General features: G+C 38.9%; 1 protein-coding gene across 1 annotated transcript; it reads left to right on the top strand.

The window, feature by feature from the left end:
- The first annotated feature begins 1,117 nt into the window (after positions 1-1,117).
- On the top strand, positions 1,118-14,176 carry nde1 (nudE neurodevelopment protein 1). Its single transcript, XM_034592412.1, has 9 exons — positions 1,118-1,332; positions 2,005-2,139; positions 3,231-3,384; positions 6,819-6,967; positions 7,699-7,835; positions 8,140-8,418; positions 9,155-9,240; positions 11,708-11,850; positions 12,449-14,176. Exons 2-9 carry the CDS (start codon positions 2,054-2,056, stop codon positions 12,495-12,497), a joined length of 1,083 nt encoding a protein of 360 aa, XP_034448303.1. The 5' UTR covers positions 1,118-1,332; positions 2,005-2,053; the 3' UTR covers positions 12,498-14,176.
- The last annotated feature ends 3,114 nt before the right edge of the window (positions 14,177-17,290 follow it).

Raw genomic sequence — 17,290 nt, 5'->3', positions numbered from 1 at the left:
TATGGTAATTATTCCTCTCTTTACAATTATTGTATTGTTTAATACTCGTTTTAGCCTTTTTGTCTTTTGTGACCATTTTCTGTTTCTTTATGGTCATATTTACTGTGTGCAGTTTATTTTGCTTTGTAGACATTGTTTGTCTCTTTTTTAGTAGATTTGTATCTCAATGTAGTTGCTTTGATTCACTCACTCATTTCATTGGAATAGTTTTGTCTTTCTAGTTGTTTTGTGTCTCATTTTGGTCATTTTGTCTTTATGTGAAGATTTCATGTTTCTTTATGGTCATTTTGTATTTTTGTAATAATTTTTCTTCTCCTATTGGTTGCTTTTGTCTATTGTTTGATGTCTCTTTGTGGTTGTTTTGAGTCTCTTCATGGTCCTGATGTGTGTCTTTATGGTCATTCTTCCTGTCTTTACAGTTATTTTGTATCTCTTTTTAGTTGTTTTTTTTATATCTCATTTTGGTCAATTTGTCTTCATGTTTCTTCTTTTTTCAGAAGCTTTGTTTGTTTGTTGTTTTTGCTCCTGTGGTTATAATGTGTATTTTATTATTCCTGTCTTTATAATTACTTCTTTTTCTTTCTGGTCATTTTGTATTCATTTTGTGTGTCTTTATAATAATTTTATGTTTCTTTTCTGGTTGCTTTTGTGTCTCTTTTAAGTCGTTTTATGTATCTGTTTATTGTTTTGTATCTCTGTATCCCTCTGTAATTGTTTTATGTCTCTTTTTAATGGTATTGTGTCTTTTTCTATCTGGTATTGTCTCCTAAGGGTGGTTCTCTGTCTCTTTTCGGTGGTTTGGTGTCTCTCTGGTTGTTTGGTGTCTCTCTGTAGTTGTTTTGTGGGTCTTTTTTGTCGTTGTGTGTCTCCGTTGTCCTGTTGTGTCTCTTTGTGATTAGGGCTTTTCAGTCACTAGTAATCATGGTCGTTTATTTATAATCCATCAACACGTCTGGAGTCGACTGTGAAGATTATGCAGATATTCCTCACACTGATATCACCTCTCTGATTGGACAATAACCCAGATCCCGCCTATCACTATATGATTGACATACAAGGGACCAATAGCATCCGTGAACGAGGCTGTCGTGAACTCATGATTGGTGGACTGCTCTGCACCATATGAATGGACGCTTGTATTGTTCGACGTCGTCCACGAAGCTTGAGCGAACTTTACTGGCTCAAACTCCTGCAACACGTTTCTTTCTCTTCTTCTTCGACATTTAATTCGAGCGACAAACTGCTGGGTTGCGAAACCAGCGCACGAAGAAGGTCGCGGAAAGGGAAACAACTCGTTCACGCCACGTTGAACGGAGCGAACTGCAGCTGAGAGTAAGTTACAGCTGTTTGTCTGAGCTGGGATTTAAACGGTTAACGCTAAACTCCGTTAGCTCGACTAGCTCATTTATCTGCATTTAGAAGCCGGCTAAGGAACATGCTGACTTTCTTGTACCGTGTTGCTACAGGTCTGTTGTGAATAGTTTGAGCTAACCGTCTTTAGTGTTCATAAAAACAGGTGTTTCTAATGATAAACCCCATGAGGGTGAGAGTTCCCCGTTATCTTCTGCCTTGGGCTCCCGTTGTTTTGTTTGTAGCCAGACTTGATGTTAATCTTGTATTTACTGTGGATTGGGTTCACTTTTTATCGCATCTTACTGATTTTAAACAATGTGTTTATGAATCGTTAGAATAAATGATTTAGTTCGTCATACATTGTATATTCAAGGAAACGTTATTAAAAGTTGGTTGAAACTCATTCATGTGATTTTTACCGTTATCTGTCCCATCTAAGCGCACTGCTGCACCCAAAGTCTAAGAAGCTGGGATTCGATCTGAAATACAGAGCTAATTGTTGGTTCACACACAGGCCGAATGAACGTCAAATTGCAGGAGAGTCGTCTGTAATCACGTCCTGCCATAATTAATGTTATTCTATTAAACGGTGTAATGTTGACAGTAAACGCCCGGAGCCTGTCTAAATGTCTCGTTTCACTGGAACCCCAGAACAGTGTTGGTGCGTCACCGGAGAGTCAGCTCTCCACCTGGCCTGGAGATGGGGGATCCAGAGCCTCCTGAGTTTGGGTCCCTGGAGGAGGAGCTGGAGTACTGGAAGGAACAAGCCGCCAGGCACCAGCAGAGGTGTGGTTCCCCCCGTGTTTGTTTGTTTGTTTGTTTGTTTATTTAGTTCCCCATTAGCCACTATACTCTTCCTGGGACGCCCACACGTTTTCTGTACTAGTACTTTAATAATAGAGAAACATTAACACGCAACCACATCAGTTATACTAACAAAAAGACTTACAACTCACAATACAGTGACTAAAAAGCATAACCAACATCAAATCAAAACTGCTCTATCCTATTATAGCTCAATATTAATGAATTATTTAATAAATCTTCAAGATTAACAAACAACTAAATCCTATAAAAAAGTAATGTAGTGCTCAGCAGCAAATAGTCTTATTCATGTCTCATTTTCTAAAATCAAACTTTGTGAATTCTAGGCCACCTCATGCTTGATAATAAATTATCCTCTGTATTAAACTAGTTATACATGGAGGCAACAGGAAGTTACCTTTGAGTGTCTGGGAAAAAATTATAAATCAATATAAAGTTACTGCATGTTGGTGTTAATAGATGAGAATATGTTTTCACTCACAACTTTAAAAGTCTTAAATGATTTAACTCTGTACACATTATAAAGTTATTTATTTACACTGCATCGTGATATGAGAATACATATTTCCTTACCTTCCAACACAGTCAAAAAATGTTTTCAGACTTATCTGTTATACAAGTAAAAAAAGTTAATAAAATTGTGCCAATAAGATAACAACTTGTCTGCACAACTTCGAATCTTCCAGTGCCTCTTGTTCTCTGTAGTAAATTCTTTAAAAAATAATGAGTACTTTGTATTCGCTCTCCATTTCAGTTTGTAGAAATATGAGTCCGTAGAAACTCCTGAAAGACAAACTATCATGAGCCCTGAGGTGTTTTCCTTTTAAACACTTTTCTGTGGCGTTAAGACTTTTGTGTAAAATCCACGAAGGACAGATCTTCTTTCAGTGGGAAAATGGTCAGGTTGTGTTTTTCATCCAAACACGTCTGGTTTAGACTTGGTCTGTTTGTTCTGTGTGAGATTTGTTTGCCAAATTAATTATGCAAACAGAAACGCTGTTAAAGAATAACATAACACGTGATATTTACTCTCTGCGTCTGTGTGCGATCAGTGCGGAGGAAGCTCAAGAGGAGCTGCAGGAGTTTCAGCAGATGAGTCGTGACTACGAGGGCGAGCTGGAGACGGAGCTGAAACAGTGTGAGGCGCGGAACCGCGAGCTGCTTGCCGCCAACGACCGCCTTCGTATGGAACTAGAAAACTACAAGGTACATTACCCACATTGCAGCGTAGCAAATAAACAAGAAGTAGAAAATAAAGACATTTAAAACTTGGAAATGATACGCAGAGAAAGACATTAAAGCTCAAACTCTGAGAAAGATGAATAAATAAACACTTCAGCTGTGGATGGTTAAATAGTTTGGAAATAAAAGCAGTTCTGTCCCACTGTACCATGATAGATGGAGTAGTCTTGTTTCTTCAGGAGTTGTACAATTGTTCAAAACCAAGTGGACTTTCTTTCGGTTCTCAAAGACATGTCACCTCTCATCTCAAAGGCCTCTTCATTTCTAATTGACTAAATGGAGGTTTCAGGTATTTAACCTCTGTGGGTCCTTTGAGAGTCGTTACTTTAAATTGGCAGGAAACAGTTTGGCCTTTTTGATTGGGCAGTGCACATTGAAGATGACAGAAGCCTCAACACACAGACTCGAATTGAACAATACATACTCATTGACTCACATCATCCACAAGCTTTGCGTCATCAGAACTTAACACTGCCGAGAATAAAACATACACACAAGGACCACATGCAAGGTGAAGGATCAAAAACCAATCAGGGACAAGAACTAGAAACAATGTAGTGATTCCATATGTTACTGGAGCCTCTGAAAAACTGAGGCAAATCTTCTTACTAACACCACATACATGTACATTTAAAGCCCAGCAACACCCAAAGACAGAAGCTTGTTCACCTAAAGATTAAAACACCCTGAGACAAATAGAACAATGTGGTTTATGCAGTCCAATACAATAAGGATTGCTCAGACCTAAACATCAGGGAAACAAAACAACCAATGCACAAACTCAACAGTTCACTTAGACTCAAGGACTTTAAATATTTACTTCTAACCTCCCTGCTTTCAGAAGCATCTCTAATGCAAGTCATTGCTTAATTTGCTTTTATAGGTTTTACTGAGGCATAACGCTGTTTTATTAGGGTTGTCCAGAGGTGCAAAGTTATTTTCATAACATGTAATCAACTGACTGCCTGTTAAAGTGTATCTGACTGGTTATTTCCCTATTTATCAGCTGATATTAGTTGCATTTTATAGCTCCTGTTTGACTGTGATGAATAGACTCCATTGGTGCTCTTGTCTGAGCGGAACACACACACACACACACACACACACACACACACACTTTCACAGAGGACTTATTCAGGGTTGGAAAAAGCAGCTGACGCCTCCTGCTTGGTCTGTGTCTGGAGGGGATGGGAGTTCTTCCATCAGACTCCAGTAATGTCACAGTTCACTCACACCATTTTCTCTCCTAACAAAACAAGTTTATCTTCCTTATGTGAATAGATCCATTAACTGCCGTTAGGCTGGAATGGTGCATACCTCACAAAACAGTACAGATCATGAAATTGTAATGTCCTTAATTGAATGAATCCACATAATCTCAGCTGCATTAAATCTGCGAGGTCTTTTTTTTTTTTTGTTGGAGCCGCACCAAATTTCACTGACTCATAGATATGAGTCCTCTAAATGTTTTTTTTTTTCTTCATCAAGAACCATGAATCATATCTTGCAACGTTGAAAAAGGGGATTAAAAGTGGCTGTGTCTTCCCTCTGTCTAGATCCATGACAAATGTCTTTTGTCCCATTCCCATCCTTCCAAGTTAAACAAATATAAACATACTGACAGGAGTGAAAAAACAACCTACTTGGCAGAGGTAAAAAAAAAAAACACTATTAATCCAAATTAAAATAATCCACTGGAGATAAAGTTAATGAACAAACAACAAGCTAATACTCTACAGCCAAGCTCATTGTGGAACTGTTTTCAAGAGGTTGATTCAACTGTATGTTCACTTTGTGATTCTGTTGAACTGTATTGTGTTATACTGAGGGGTGTCTTTATTATTTCACCTGCCCTGATTGATTCAAATCTTTAAATAAATATAAATGGCTTTAATAAAAAGTCAACTGTCTTAATGAAATTAGGGTGTTAAACCACATTATTTATGGCTCTGTGTCACTGGCAACTGAATTCATAATAATATCAATATGAATATTAACAATATTATGAACATCAAAACTAATGGTAGTAATACAATTTTTATAATAATATTATTATTATTGGTGGAGCGGGGAATTTCAACGTACAAACAGCCCCTCAGTGATTACATTTAGCTTTAAAAAAATGTTTTCACATATTTTATTTACTCCTTAGTTGTTGTTTTTTCTCAGGTCAAGGTCTGACCTTTGTGTAAAGTGATCGGGGGAACTAGGTGGAAAAATACTTTAAATTAAAGTTAAAATTCTATTCTGATTCATGTCAAAATAGAATAAGAGTCATGCGGCTGCAGTCTTGTGCTCCCTGTCAGCACAGTAAACCTGCCTTATCTCAGACAGCATGCATGTCCAGTATGCAGAGACGTCATGGAATTTTGTTCTAACATGCTGAAGCTTGACACAGTGTCGTGTTGTGTGATACCTGTTCTTGTGCGAGCCTCACAGTGTCTCCTCTGAGATTGGCACAGGCAATAATTTACCATTATAAGATAAATAATTGCAAATGTCCGGCACTCAGGTTTTTGCCCTGTGTTAAACATAATCCAGTAACAGAGTGGTAGTAATTCCACCTGTTCTCTGGGTCCAGACAGTGAAGCTAATGTGGATGTGCCTGAAACCTGTTAGTCTCTGGACTGACCAGCAGAGGGTGACTCCACTAGTTTTAAAATAAGTCAGTTTCTATAGAAGTCTATGAGAAAATGACTCTAAGTCTCACCTGATTTAACGTCAATTATCGTTTTCTTGAGGAGTTTCTCTCTGTCTCGGTTACTTCTGGTTTCCAAAATCCAACAACATGTCAAACTCAAGGCTTCAAAACGGCAGCTCACAAACCAACACGTGACGTCACAGTGAGTTGACACTTGTGAAAAACACATTGTCCAAGACATCTCAGAGAGACAGTTTAAAGTTTATATTGATCAGATAATTATTCCACATCGCATGATGACACATGATAAATGACATTAAGAAGAAGTCAAAAACTTATGAAATGCATAATTCAACGTTTTCTGCATGCCATAGGACTCTAGACATGACCAAATGCTTATCTAGATTGAAAAACTATCATGATGGGAATGATGTCATCATGACATCACCATGAAAGTATTTCACAGTCTAGTAAAGCATTAGCTAAACAGTCTATATCTCATTTAGATCAACCTATCATTTCTCATCACATGGTATGAATGAACGACATCATTGTAATATAAAAAAAGTTAGTATTGTCTGATTGGGGCTTATGCAATACCTGATATCATCATATCATTGTCTTTTGACTTTCAATTTAATGTTTAAATGCTTTGAAGTTGAAATCTATCCACTTGAATTTGATCCTCGACTCTCTTCCTCTTCTGTGTTCTCTATCTTCTTTTCCCCTCCTAACACCGGGGCTGGCCTCCTACCAGGAGAAGTATGAGATGCATCACTCCGAGGCCTGTCGGCAAATCTCCAGCCTGGAGGGCGACATGGCTGAGACCACGGCCGTCAGAGACCAACTTCACAAATACATCAGAGAGCTGGAGCAGGCCAACGATGACCTGGAGCGAACCAAGAGGTCAGGAAGCACACATAGTGTTGAAGGACATTTTTGGTGATTGTACTCTACCACAGAAATGAATTTGCTCAGGTTCTGAACAAAAAACACTTGTTTTTCATAGTCTGACTAAATGGCTTTTAGTCATGACTGTAGAGAGAAATAAGGCGAGCTGTTGACTGTGTTACTCCCTTTGCTGTGAATAGTGCCGTTTTTTAAAACTACTTTGAAGTACACATTGTCTTTGTACAAATCAGGAAAGACCCATACACTTTATAGCCTCAACCATTTGATTACTGTGATCAATTATTTAAATTATATATATATGTCTATGTATGTATATGTATATGTAACTCACAATGGCCCATGAAGAAAAAATATTCGAATATGAATTATCATCAGTTATTAGTTATTTCTCAAACCTTCTCTCTAACCTTTTTCTCTAATGTTACCAGCACCGACACTGTAACAGGGACCATGTGACAGGTTCACAAGTTAAAGTAACAGCTCAGCTGTCCTGCAACAACTAAAACATGCTTAGAAAGTATAATAATGTTGAATTTAAACTTTTGTTCTTGATAAATTCAGAAAACAACCCTATGAACTGTTTAGGAGCTGACAGGAAATAAGAGCTGCAGTATCTGCAGAACATGCAGATTCCACGTCTGGTCATTTGCCTGATAATGTCTGATACACAGAATCATTTCACATCATTCACTGACGTCTCCATTTTTTTGCCCTGTGTGTTTCAGGGCAACCATCATGTCACTGGAGGACTTTGAGCAGAGGATGAACCAGGTGATAGAGAGAAATGCTTTCCTCGAGAGTGAGCTGGACGAGAAGGAGAATCTCCTGGAGTCTGTTCAAAGACTGAAGGACGAAGCCAGAGGTAGAAAGAGTCAAAACACAATACCCACATATCATAAGTTTTAATGCATGGAATTTGGATAGTTTTCATAGATCCCTTGGCAGTGTGCCACAGACCCCAGGGGTCAGCACACCCCAATTTTAGAACTGTATTCTAATCTTATAAACGTACTTACATACACGTTTAACTACCGGGACCTATAGTATCTACCTGTGATGCCTATACTGCTGATTCCTGGCTTAAAACTTAAAAATCCCCCCCAAAATGAAGAAAATGACAGTGAAATGTTTCTGTGTGTGTGTGTGTGTGTGTGTGTGTGTGTTAGACCTGAGGCAGGAGCTGGCCGTGCAACAGAAACAGCAGGTACAGGACAGGAAGCCGTCTCTCAGCAATGTCGTCAAAGAGCCTCCATCATCTTTGTCCACCTCCTCCTCGGCCGGGCTGCCCACCCCTCCTCTCACCCCTCAAGATATAGGAACTGAGGACAAAACCACGTCTCTGCCCTCTAACCAGCCCATCCCCTCTGCCACCACCACCACCACGCCGTCCAGACCTCCAGCCCAGTCTGACTACTTCACCACACCTCCGCCCTCCACCAGCAGAGGTCAGTTCATCAGCTGCTCGGGAGGGAGACAGTTTGTGATCACATGTGTTTGGGTTTTTAAACTCCAAAGTGGGAAGTATACATACGCAGCCACAGGGCCGTGGACTGGTTCACGTCATTGGAACACTTGCTCCCAGGCTGCAGGGAAACCATCTTTACAGTTGTCACCTTGAACCTGTTGCAGTCTGTGCTGCAATTTTCTTTATTACTGCCAACAATGATATGCACATTTTATTACCTACACCATGGAGGTTAAGTTTTCATCTGCGTTTGTTTGTCTGTCTCTGTGTTAGGTAGCAGGATTGAGCAAAAACAACTGAACAGATTCTTATGAAACTCAGGGTACAACCTTTAAAATGTTGTTGTGGATATGGATCGGGGGGGAATCTAGGACTTTTTTTCCCCACTTACTTCAACATTGCGAGATAGAAAAACTTTCAACATTTTTGTTGATTTCTCAGAGAATAATTAATGGATCTTTTTCTTAAATATAGAATTAACCAAATATTATTTTCCAGAAGATCTAATCAAATCAATTAATAATTTAAGTTTAATAGAGAAAATTAAGAGACATCTTGAGCCAGGAATATTATAATGCAATACTAACATAGCACAGGATTCCTAATCTAATCAATTAGTGGATCACGAACAAGATTCTGGTAATTGATTGATTCTCTTTCTTTTAATATCAATGTGAAGTGTCTCTGTGGACTGATCAGCTGGTTTGTGTCTGCAGGTGAAAGACTTTTAGCGACTCCTCTCACCACCTCGGCGAGAATCTCGGCCCTCAACATTGTCGGGGAACTTCTGAGGAAAGTCGGGGTGAGAACCGCTCTTGTGATTTTTTTTTTTTTACCCTGTGCTCTCATGGACACAAGAGAACTTCTGTGTTAGATGTACTGTGATAAATCAACCTGTTCACCCGCTGTGCTGTTTCTCATATGATCACCTGTCATGTGACGCTGCCTCCGGTTATTCTTCTCTGTGACTCATCAAACAGCACAAACAGCCGCTTCTCCCAGAGCTCAAGAGTTAATTGATTTAGAGAAGCAATAAACTGCAGATTGTATAGTTGTTGTAATGTGTCCATTTCCCTCGTGTTTTCACAGTGTGAACAAATCGAACAAAAACTCAGTCTGTGCCCAGACTGTACACTGTGTGCACAATTATTAGGCAAGTTGTATTTTTGAGGATTCATTTTATTATTGAACAAAGACAGTGCTCTCGGTCAATCCAAAATGTTAATAAACCTCAAACCTGAATATTTAAGAATGTAAAAGTGAGGTTTTGGCTTTCTTAGGAGAATATCTGTGTGCACAATTATTGGGCAACTATTAGTGTGCAGAATTATGATGCAACTAAATGAAAAACGAAAATGTTCCCATCTCACTTGTTTATTTTCATCTGTTAAAGTGAGAATAATAAACAAACAACTCAAAATTTACAAATAAACATTTGACAAAAATCAGTGACCAATATAGCCACCCTTCTTTTCAATAACAGTAATAAGCCTTCCATTCATGGATTCTGTTGACGATCAACTTTTTGTGCAGCAGCAACCACAGCCTCCCAGACACTGTTCAGAGGTGTACTGTTTTCCTTCACCGTAAATCTCCCGTTTAAGAAGGGCCCACAAGTTCTCAATAGGGTTTAGGTCAGGTGAGGAAGGGGGCCATGTCATTATTCTTTCATCTTTAAGGCCTTTACTGGCTAGCCACGCAGTGGAGTACTTTGATGCATGCGATGGAGCATTGTCCTGCATAAAAATCATGGTCTTCTTGAAAGATGCAGACTTTTTCCTGTACCACTGCATGAAGAAAGTGTCTTCTAAAAACTGGCAGTAGGTTTGGGAATTGATTTTGAGTCCATCTTCAACCCGAAAAGGTCCAACTAGCTCATCTTTAATAATACCAGCACATACCAGTACCCCACCTCCACCTTGCTGGTGTCTGAGTTGAAGTGGAGCTCTGTGCCCGTTGCTGATCCAGCCACGGGCCCATCCATCTGGTCCGTCAAGAGTCACTCATCTCATCAGTCCATAAAACCTTTGAAAAATCGGTCTTCAGATATTTCTTGGCCCAGTCTTGACGTTTCAATTTATGTGTCTTGTTCAGTGGTGGTTGGGTTTCAGCCTTCCTTATCTTGGCCATGTCTCTGAGCACTGAACACCTTGTACTTCTGGGCACTCCAGGTAGGTTGCAGTTCTGGAATATGACAGCACTGGAGGATAATGGGTTCCTGGTAGCTTCACGTTTTGATTCTTCTCAAATCTTTGGCAGTTAATTTGCGTCTTTTTTTCTCAACACGTTTCTTGCGACCCTGTTCACTATTTGCAACAAAACGTTTGATGGTTCTGTGATCACGCCCCAATATCTTAGCAATTTCAAGAGTGTTGAGAGCATATTTGACTTTTCAGAGTCAGTTAAATCTCTTTTTTGGCCCATTTTGCCTGAGGAAAAGAAGCTGCCTAATAATTATGCACACCATGATATAGGGTGTTGATCTCCTTAGGCCACACCCTTCCTCATTACACAAATACACATCACCTGATATGCTTAAATCCAATAGGCATTCAAGTTTATACAGCTTGGAGTTGGAAAATATGCATAAAGATGATATGGTCAAAATACTCACTTGCCTAATAATTGTGCACACAGTGTAGTGTTGGGTTACACTCACTGACAAAGATTCTCAGGGGTTGAAACATCTGCCTGTCATGTATTTTTACACTTTGAGGCAAAACGCATTTTAATGCTCATGTTAAACAACACATACAGAATGAATTTATCCAAATATTACCAAAAAACTAAAAAAATACAGAACCAATTGAACATAAAATATCTATTTATCTAAAATAAATGTCTGTCTGGCTTTAATATCTTGAGAACTGTTCATCGCATCATCTTGAATAAACAGGTGATCAGCTTCTTGTGCAGCAGCGGTGGCGCTTCTGTGGACAGCAGCAGGTGTTCACTTGCCTAAAATGACAGAAACAATCTTTTTGACATTTTTATTTAACATACACTGACTTTTTGTGATCTATACTGCAGCCAGCCACCAGGGGCTGATCCAGACACTTTGTCTTCACTCCTGGGGAGCTGTCATGTTGATCCATCTTAACATACAGTCTATGGGCTGGATCGCCATGAAATTTTATTAATGGTTCTTTGAGGATAAATCATAATGACTGTGGTGACCCCTCTTGCGCCACCATGAGGTTGACATTTGTGGTTGTAGAAGGAATGTCTTAAAACAGTTGAACCTTTTTTTTCCACCTCATTTCTGATAGAACCTTGAGTCCAAGCTGGCATCGTGTCGGGAATACGTCAACGAACAGACAGCTAATCGCAGAGGTCAAGCCGGAGGACAGGGGGCGCCGACGGGCCAGAACTCCTCAGAAACCCCTCCTACCAACGGCCTTTACAACAAGGGGTGAGTTGCTCTGTCCTGTAGGGAGCAACAGGTTTAACAGATGTTAACAAATCTAATGGTCAGATGGATAAACATATACATAAATACGACCCTCCTGTTCTTTACGTTCATGATTATATCATTGTCTTCATAACGCTTGATGGTGTTGGAGAGTGGCCGGAGAGGAGCAGAGAAAAATGTTCATATCTCAAACACTTAAAAATGTATATATTTGGTGCATATGTATATATGTAGAAATGTTATGATTTATATGTTTTTTTTGTGTTTTTGTATTTATATAATTTAAAACACAATTTCATTACATAAATAATTTATTTCAGTTTATTGACTTGTTACATTGTGCAGATTTGAGAGAAATTAACTATTTGGAGATTCTCCAGGAAATGACATCACAGTTAAAAATGTAGACACTGGAAGAACATTTCTATTTTAGAGTTAATGATCACTTGTGTCTATTTTTTATATTCCTTGCCATATCTCCTGAAAGCAGCAAATATTGCCTCGTTATTCAAAAGTTGAAATTCTTTTGAAGCATGCTTGTGAGTGAGATGGAAGCGGCAGAAGAAGCTCTCTGAATGTGTCTGCCATGTTTCAACAGGCTGGTGAAGAGGTTAGACTTTGGAGCGGGACACAAAATGCTGCTGTGAAAGTGAAAACCTCCTCCACCTCCATCCTCTGAGCTGCTCTCCTCCTCCTCCTCCTCCTGTCCGTCCAGCCTGGATCCCTCGAGCACGTAACGGTACCGTGTCCCGCACATTATACTGGTGGCTTCTGCTTCAGGACACGGGACGCTCTAACAGGAAGCTTCCGTGATGAAATGGATGGAAATGTTACTGCAAATACTCTGGGATGTCTGTCACCAGCTCAAATCTTTTCAGCACTCGCACTTAGCTTGATATACCTTCTTGGACTCGTGCTGCATGTCACCACCTCACCTTCTTTGTTTGGATTTGCCAAGTATTTTGTGTGTGGGTTTTTTTTGTGTGTTTGTTTGTGTGTGTTTCACTCTAAAGGTGTGTTCAGTGAATCTTTACAGAGAGAATTAAACTGTCAGAATTGACAGATGCATGTTTGCTCTGCGTGGTGATGTAAGGAGACCAGGAGTCATCCACTCAAATTTAAAATGTTTATTTTCACAGCACTCTAGTGGAGGATGTATGTCCAGACGGAAGCAGCAGGAACAAAATGACACCAGTCAGTACTGTAGATTTCTCTTGTATACATGTTTTCATGTCATGAAGTAGTCATTACTTTCATTTTGATATGACAGATACAGGAAGTGGAGCATAGATAAATACAGATGGTCAACATGGTGGCTCCTAAAATCAGGAAAGACCCAAAAAGGGAAGCCAGAGTGTCTTCACCGACCTCTGGTGGCAAGCTGCAGTATAAGTCATAATCCCTCCATGTGTGTAGATGGGACATGGACAAAACAAAAGTCAACATTTTCTCAAAGAGGGTTTCTGTTATATTAGGTAGTTCCTATCACACTGGTGTTTGTTTAAGTGTTCGTGTTTCTGATAAGTTTGTTTTTAATTAGTTCTTTGATCCCCCGATCGGTAATGCAATGACACTGGTTCCAAATTAAGTCCTTGGCGCAAGATGGCGGCGTTCGTATCCAAGATATTTTGGCTTGATTTCTGAACAGCGGGAAGAAGTGGAGGGGTGTCATGTTTATTTAGAGCGAGCGACCATCGCTGCCACCCGCTACCAACAACAACAAAAAAAACTATGTTCAGCTGTAGAGAAACACTTTGCAACAGATGTCCATTAGGGCTGATACTTTTTCCAAAAATCGAGCAGATGACAAACAATTTGTGCGAATATATACGAATGCCCCCTTACTTGTGTCTTCCATTTTCATAGCAAAACCCTGATGGTTCAAAAGAGCATGCAGAAGGTCAGGCTCATAGTGAGCGCCCTCTGCTGTATCATGAGACAAACTGCTTTAGACCGAACAAGTCACTACAGTTCAATAATGACAATTCTCCCACACACATTTGAATGAATGTTCATATGTCTTGTAACAAATGACAGCCGTGATCTCTGTGCTGTTACATTTGTTGTCTGTTAAACACAAACTTGCACAGTTAAAGTGAGAATTTGCTTTTTTTTTGTCTGAACACACCTTGAGTGTTTGAGAAGGAAATACTGTAAGGGCACTTTTCTCTTCACAAGAACAGAGGGTCTTTTTAAATACTACTTTTATATTTATACCACACTGTCAACCAAGGGACAATTTACTTCCACAGTAAATGTTGTCAAATAAAGGGTTTGCAAAGAAGCTAGATCTGTTTCATCAACCAAGCGCCACTAATCCAAGTGAGAATGAAAAAGAATAATTGTCCCTTGTTTTACTGTTTTGATCCAGAAAATAATCTGTATTTTTATATTTTACAGATAAACTAGTTTCCTAACCCTAGACTGCAGAAGAACACAGACTTTGAATCTGTGTTGTCAGCCAATCTCCTCTGAAGAGGTGATTGGAAGTATGGATGCACCTCCCACTGCCGATTTTATTTGTCCCTGAGGAAAGAATACTTGTATAATGCTCAAAGGGAAATGGACTGAGTTGAGCTAACCTGCAACGAAAAAGTAGCAAACACCACGTGTGAACATGATAAACTGAGACACCGGTCAAACATGTTTTCTAACGTGCTGTATCTCTCTGGGAGCCTTAATGTTTTAATGAAACTTGGCCTTTCAAAAGACGTTTTTGAAGGATGTTGATTCACCCAGTGGCCATGAGTGGTCCTGCATCTTAAACCTGCCTTAATAAATACAGTTTTCTAACGTTGTATTAAATGTGAAAGGAGTTGCTTATTATGATTATCATCATCTCTGCTCTCTGCTCGCTCCATGGTAACTTCTAGCATCATCATTTGTTTTGTTTTTTTAATTTGGAATATCTCTTCCATGTTAGCAGATGAGACATGGACCAAACTAAAAAGTCAAAGTGTGCATGTTTTTCTCAAAGATGTTTCTGCCATTTTAGGTCATTCTCATCACACTGATGTTTCTTTAAGTGCTCATGTTTATGACAAGTTTAAATTTAATTACCTCAGCACAAGAGGTTATGTTTTCACCCCCGTCTCTTTGATTGTAAGCAAAATTATGCAAAAACTACTGGACTGGTTACCATGAAACTTGGTGGAAGAATGTGGTATGGGTCAGGGATGAACCCATTAAAGTTTGGTGTGGATCCGGATCAGGGGGCAGATCCAGAAACATTTTTTTATCACTATCTTCAACATTTTGAGATTGTGGATGTTTATTTGACATTTTTGATGTTTTCCCATAGAATAATCAGACATTTATGGAAGGGATATCTGAGAGTGTATGTGATTTGGTGCATCTTGATGGAATTTCTGTGACTGTTGGGCCTCAGCATATGAGCTCTATTGAATCACATTCTAGTTAGTTATTTGATGATATGAAAACAGGGTGAAATGTTATGATTGACAGCTAAGCCTAATTATACTGTGGCTCCACTCTATGAACAGTAATGTGCAGACTCTGCCTCCAAATGAACTGTAAAAGATGGCAGCTCTCGTATCCAGGGTGTTTTGGCTTCACTGCTGGATACTGGGATGAGGTGGAGAGGTCATTGATCCTCTTTGTATGCAGTCATCAGTGGAGCCTTAAACTTACAGTATAATATCAGCCCAGCAGATGAGTACATGATGCATCTGTTTAAATGGTCAAATCAGTGAATCCACTTCTGTCTTTCCAGGAGTGAAAGTGGGGAACTCGTGAACTTCAGTGAAGGCTACTTGTGTTTTATGTTAAAAAGAGAAAAGTATGTAATAGAATGAATTGTAGTGTTGTAGACTTTAGCTCTGCTGTAGGGTTACTAATGTAGATTGTGGTTCAGTCGCTGACTCATGTAAAGCAGCAGCAACAGGTTTGAGTGAAGGTCAGAGCTGGAAAACAAGACTCGATGAGTTTTCTTTTGCGTTTTGTCTTGTGACTCTATCAAACTACTTACATGCTCAGATATGAAACAAACTGTTCTGATGTGTTGTTTTTACCTTCAGTGCTGCTTGTGATGCTTCTCCAAAAGCAATAAAACTTGAAATGGGGAAAAAAGGTCACTCAGTTTACTCAAGTTTATAAACGTAAAGAACTGCGACGACACGCGTTGAGTTTAGCAACAGATTTAATTTCACTTCACTGGTTCACAAAAAGCAGAAAGTCCTGCACAGCACAGCAGCCGTTGTACAAATCACCTTAATTAAAATATTGTTTTGTGTTTCTGTGAGGTTGAAATCACACAACTTAATCCCTAGAATAAATATATGAAACAGTTGGTTTACAGATATAACGTCATATTCAGTTTCCAAACTAAATATTCTTAAAACCCTTTTGAGGAGGTGAGTTAAGAGCAAAGTCAGCTCTAACTTGTGCTTCATGTGTTTCTATTAGATTTGAGACACAAAAACAAGCATCTGATATTTCAATTTATTTTCAATCAAATCTGATGCTTTTCTCTGTGACTTGAATGTAATGAGAAATAGACAAGAGACTTGGGTTATTGTATGGGAATTCTTTAAACTACATTGAATAATAAAGTGATATAAATAAATTAAATTCACATAAATTATGTTATGTTATTGTGCAAATATTGAAAAATTCATGGTGACTTAAACTCATTTTTAATGTGGGAATCAGGCTTTCTTTACTTTAGAGATGATTCAGTTTCATTTTTACTTTACAAACCTAATTTAAGGTAAGGAGCTGGAATCTGCAGGATTCATACATTTCCCTTTGTGCTAATTTGAAAAATAATTATCTTCTTAAATGATGAACTATTTATTACTGATTGGTGTAAGAACAGATGCTGGAATTTCCTGAAATAGAGAAGTAAAGGACAAACTCCTGGGACGTGATAACAAACTGTTGAATTTAAATACATGATGCTGTCCTGTCGCCATTCACACATCGGTTGCACTGATCAGATTCAGGTTTGACTTCAATCTTTAAACAGTAAGTGTACATAATATAATGTTTGTGTACATTTTTTGATAGTATTTATTTTTGAGGAGGGGAGATAAAGATTCAGGTCAGATATAAATAACTGAATGGAGCTACACAGAGAATGAGAAAAAGTCTGCTTCTTCATTAGTTTGAAGCTTCATCATTTACGAAGCTTCTGATACTTCAACCCAAATCAATCTGAAGCATTTCAGCTCTGAAACAAGAATGAAACATTGCTTTGCAGCTTGAAACACCAGAGAACACTGAGCTGAGAAGAACGTGGACAAAAGAAGAAATTAAAGTCAAACCTCTAATTTGGATTTTGGATCAATTCAACAAATTTAAAACAGTTTTAACAGTAGTCACAAAATGCCCTGAAACTAAAACTGGCTGCTGTCTTCTGCTTGTTAACAGATGCTGAGGCTCATGGGTACTTAAATGAACCCTTAATTCCTAAAAGAGG

Source organism: Hippoglossus hippoglossus, chromosome 8 (genome assembly GCF_009819705.1).
Source record: "Hippoglossus hippoglossus isolate fHipHip1 chromosome 8, fHipHip1.pri, whole genome shotgun sequence".
NCBI lineage: Eukaryota > Metazoa > Chordata > Actinopteri > Pleuronectiformes > Pleuronectidae > Hippoglossus > Hippoglossus hippoglossus.
This window is presented reverse-complemented; position numbering and strand designations above follow the sequence as displayed.

Excerpts from the sequence above, each read along its gene's own strand:
- nde1 (XM_034592412.1), top strand. The coding sequence starts at position 2,054 with ATGGGGGATCCAGAGCCTCCTGAGTTTGGGTCCCTGGAGGAGGAGCTG. Across the intron at positions 6,968-7,698 it reads GACCTGGAGCGAACCAAGAG|GGCAACCATCATGTCACTGG; the intron begins GTCAGGAAGCAC and ends TGTGTGTTTCAG. Across the intron at positions 8,419-9,154 it reads TCCGCCCTCCACCAGCAGAG|GTGAAAGACTTTTAGCGACT; the intron begins GTCAGTTCATCA and ends TTGTGTCTGCAG.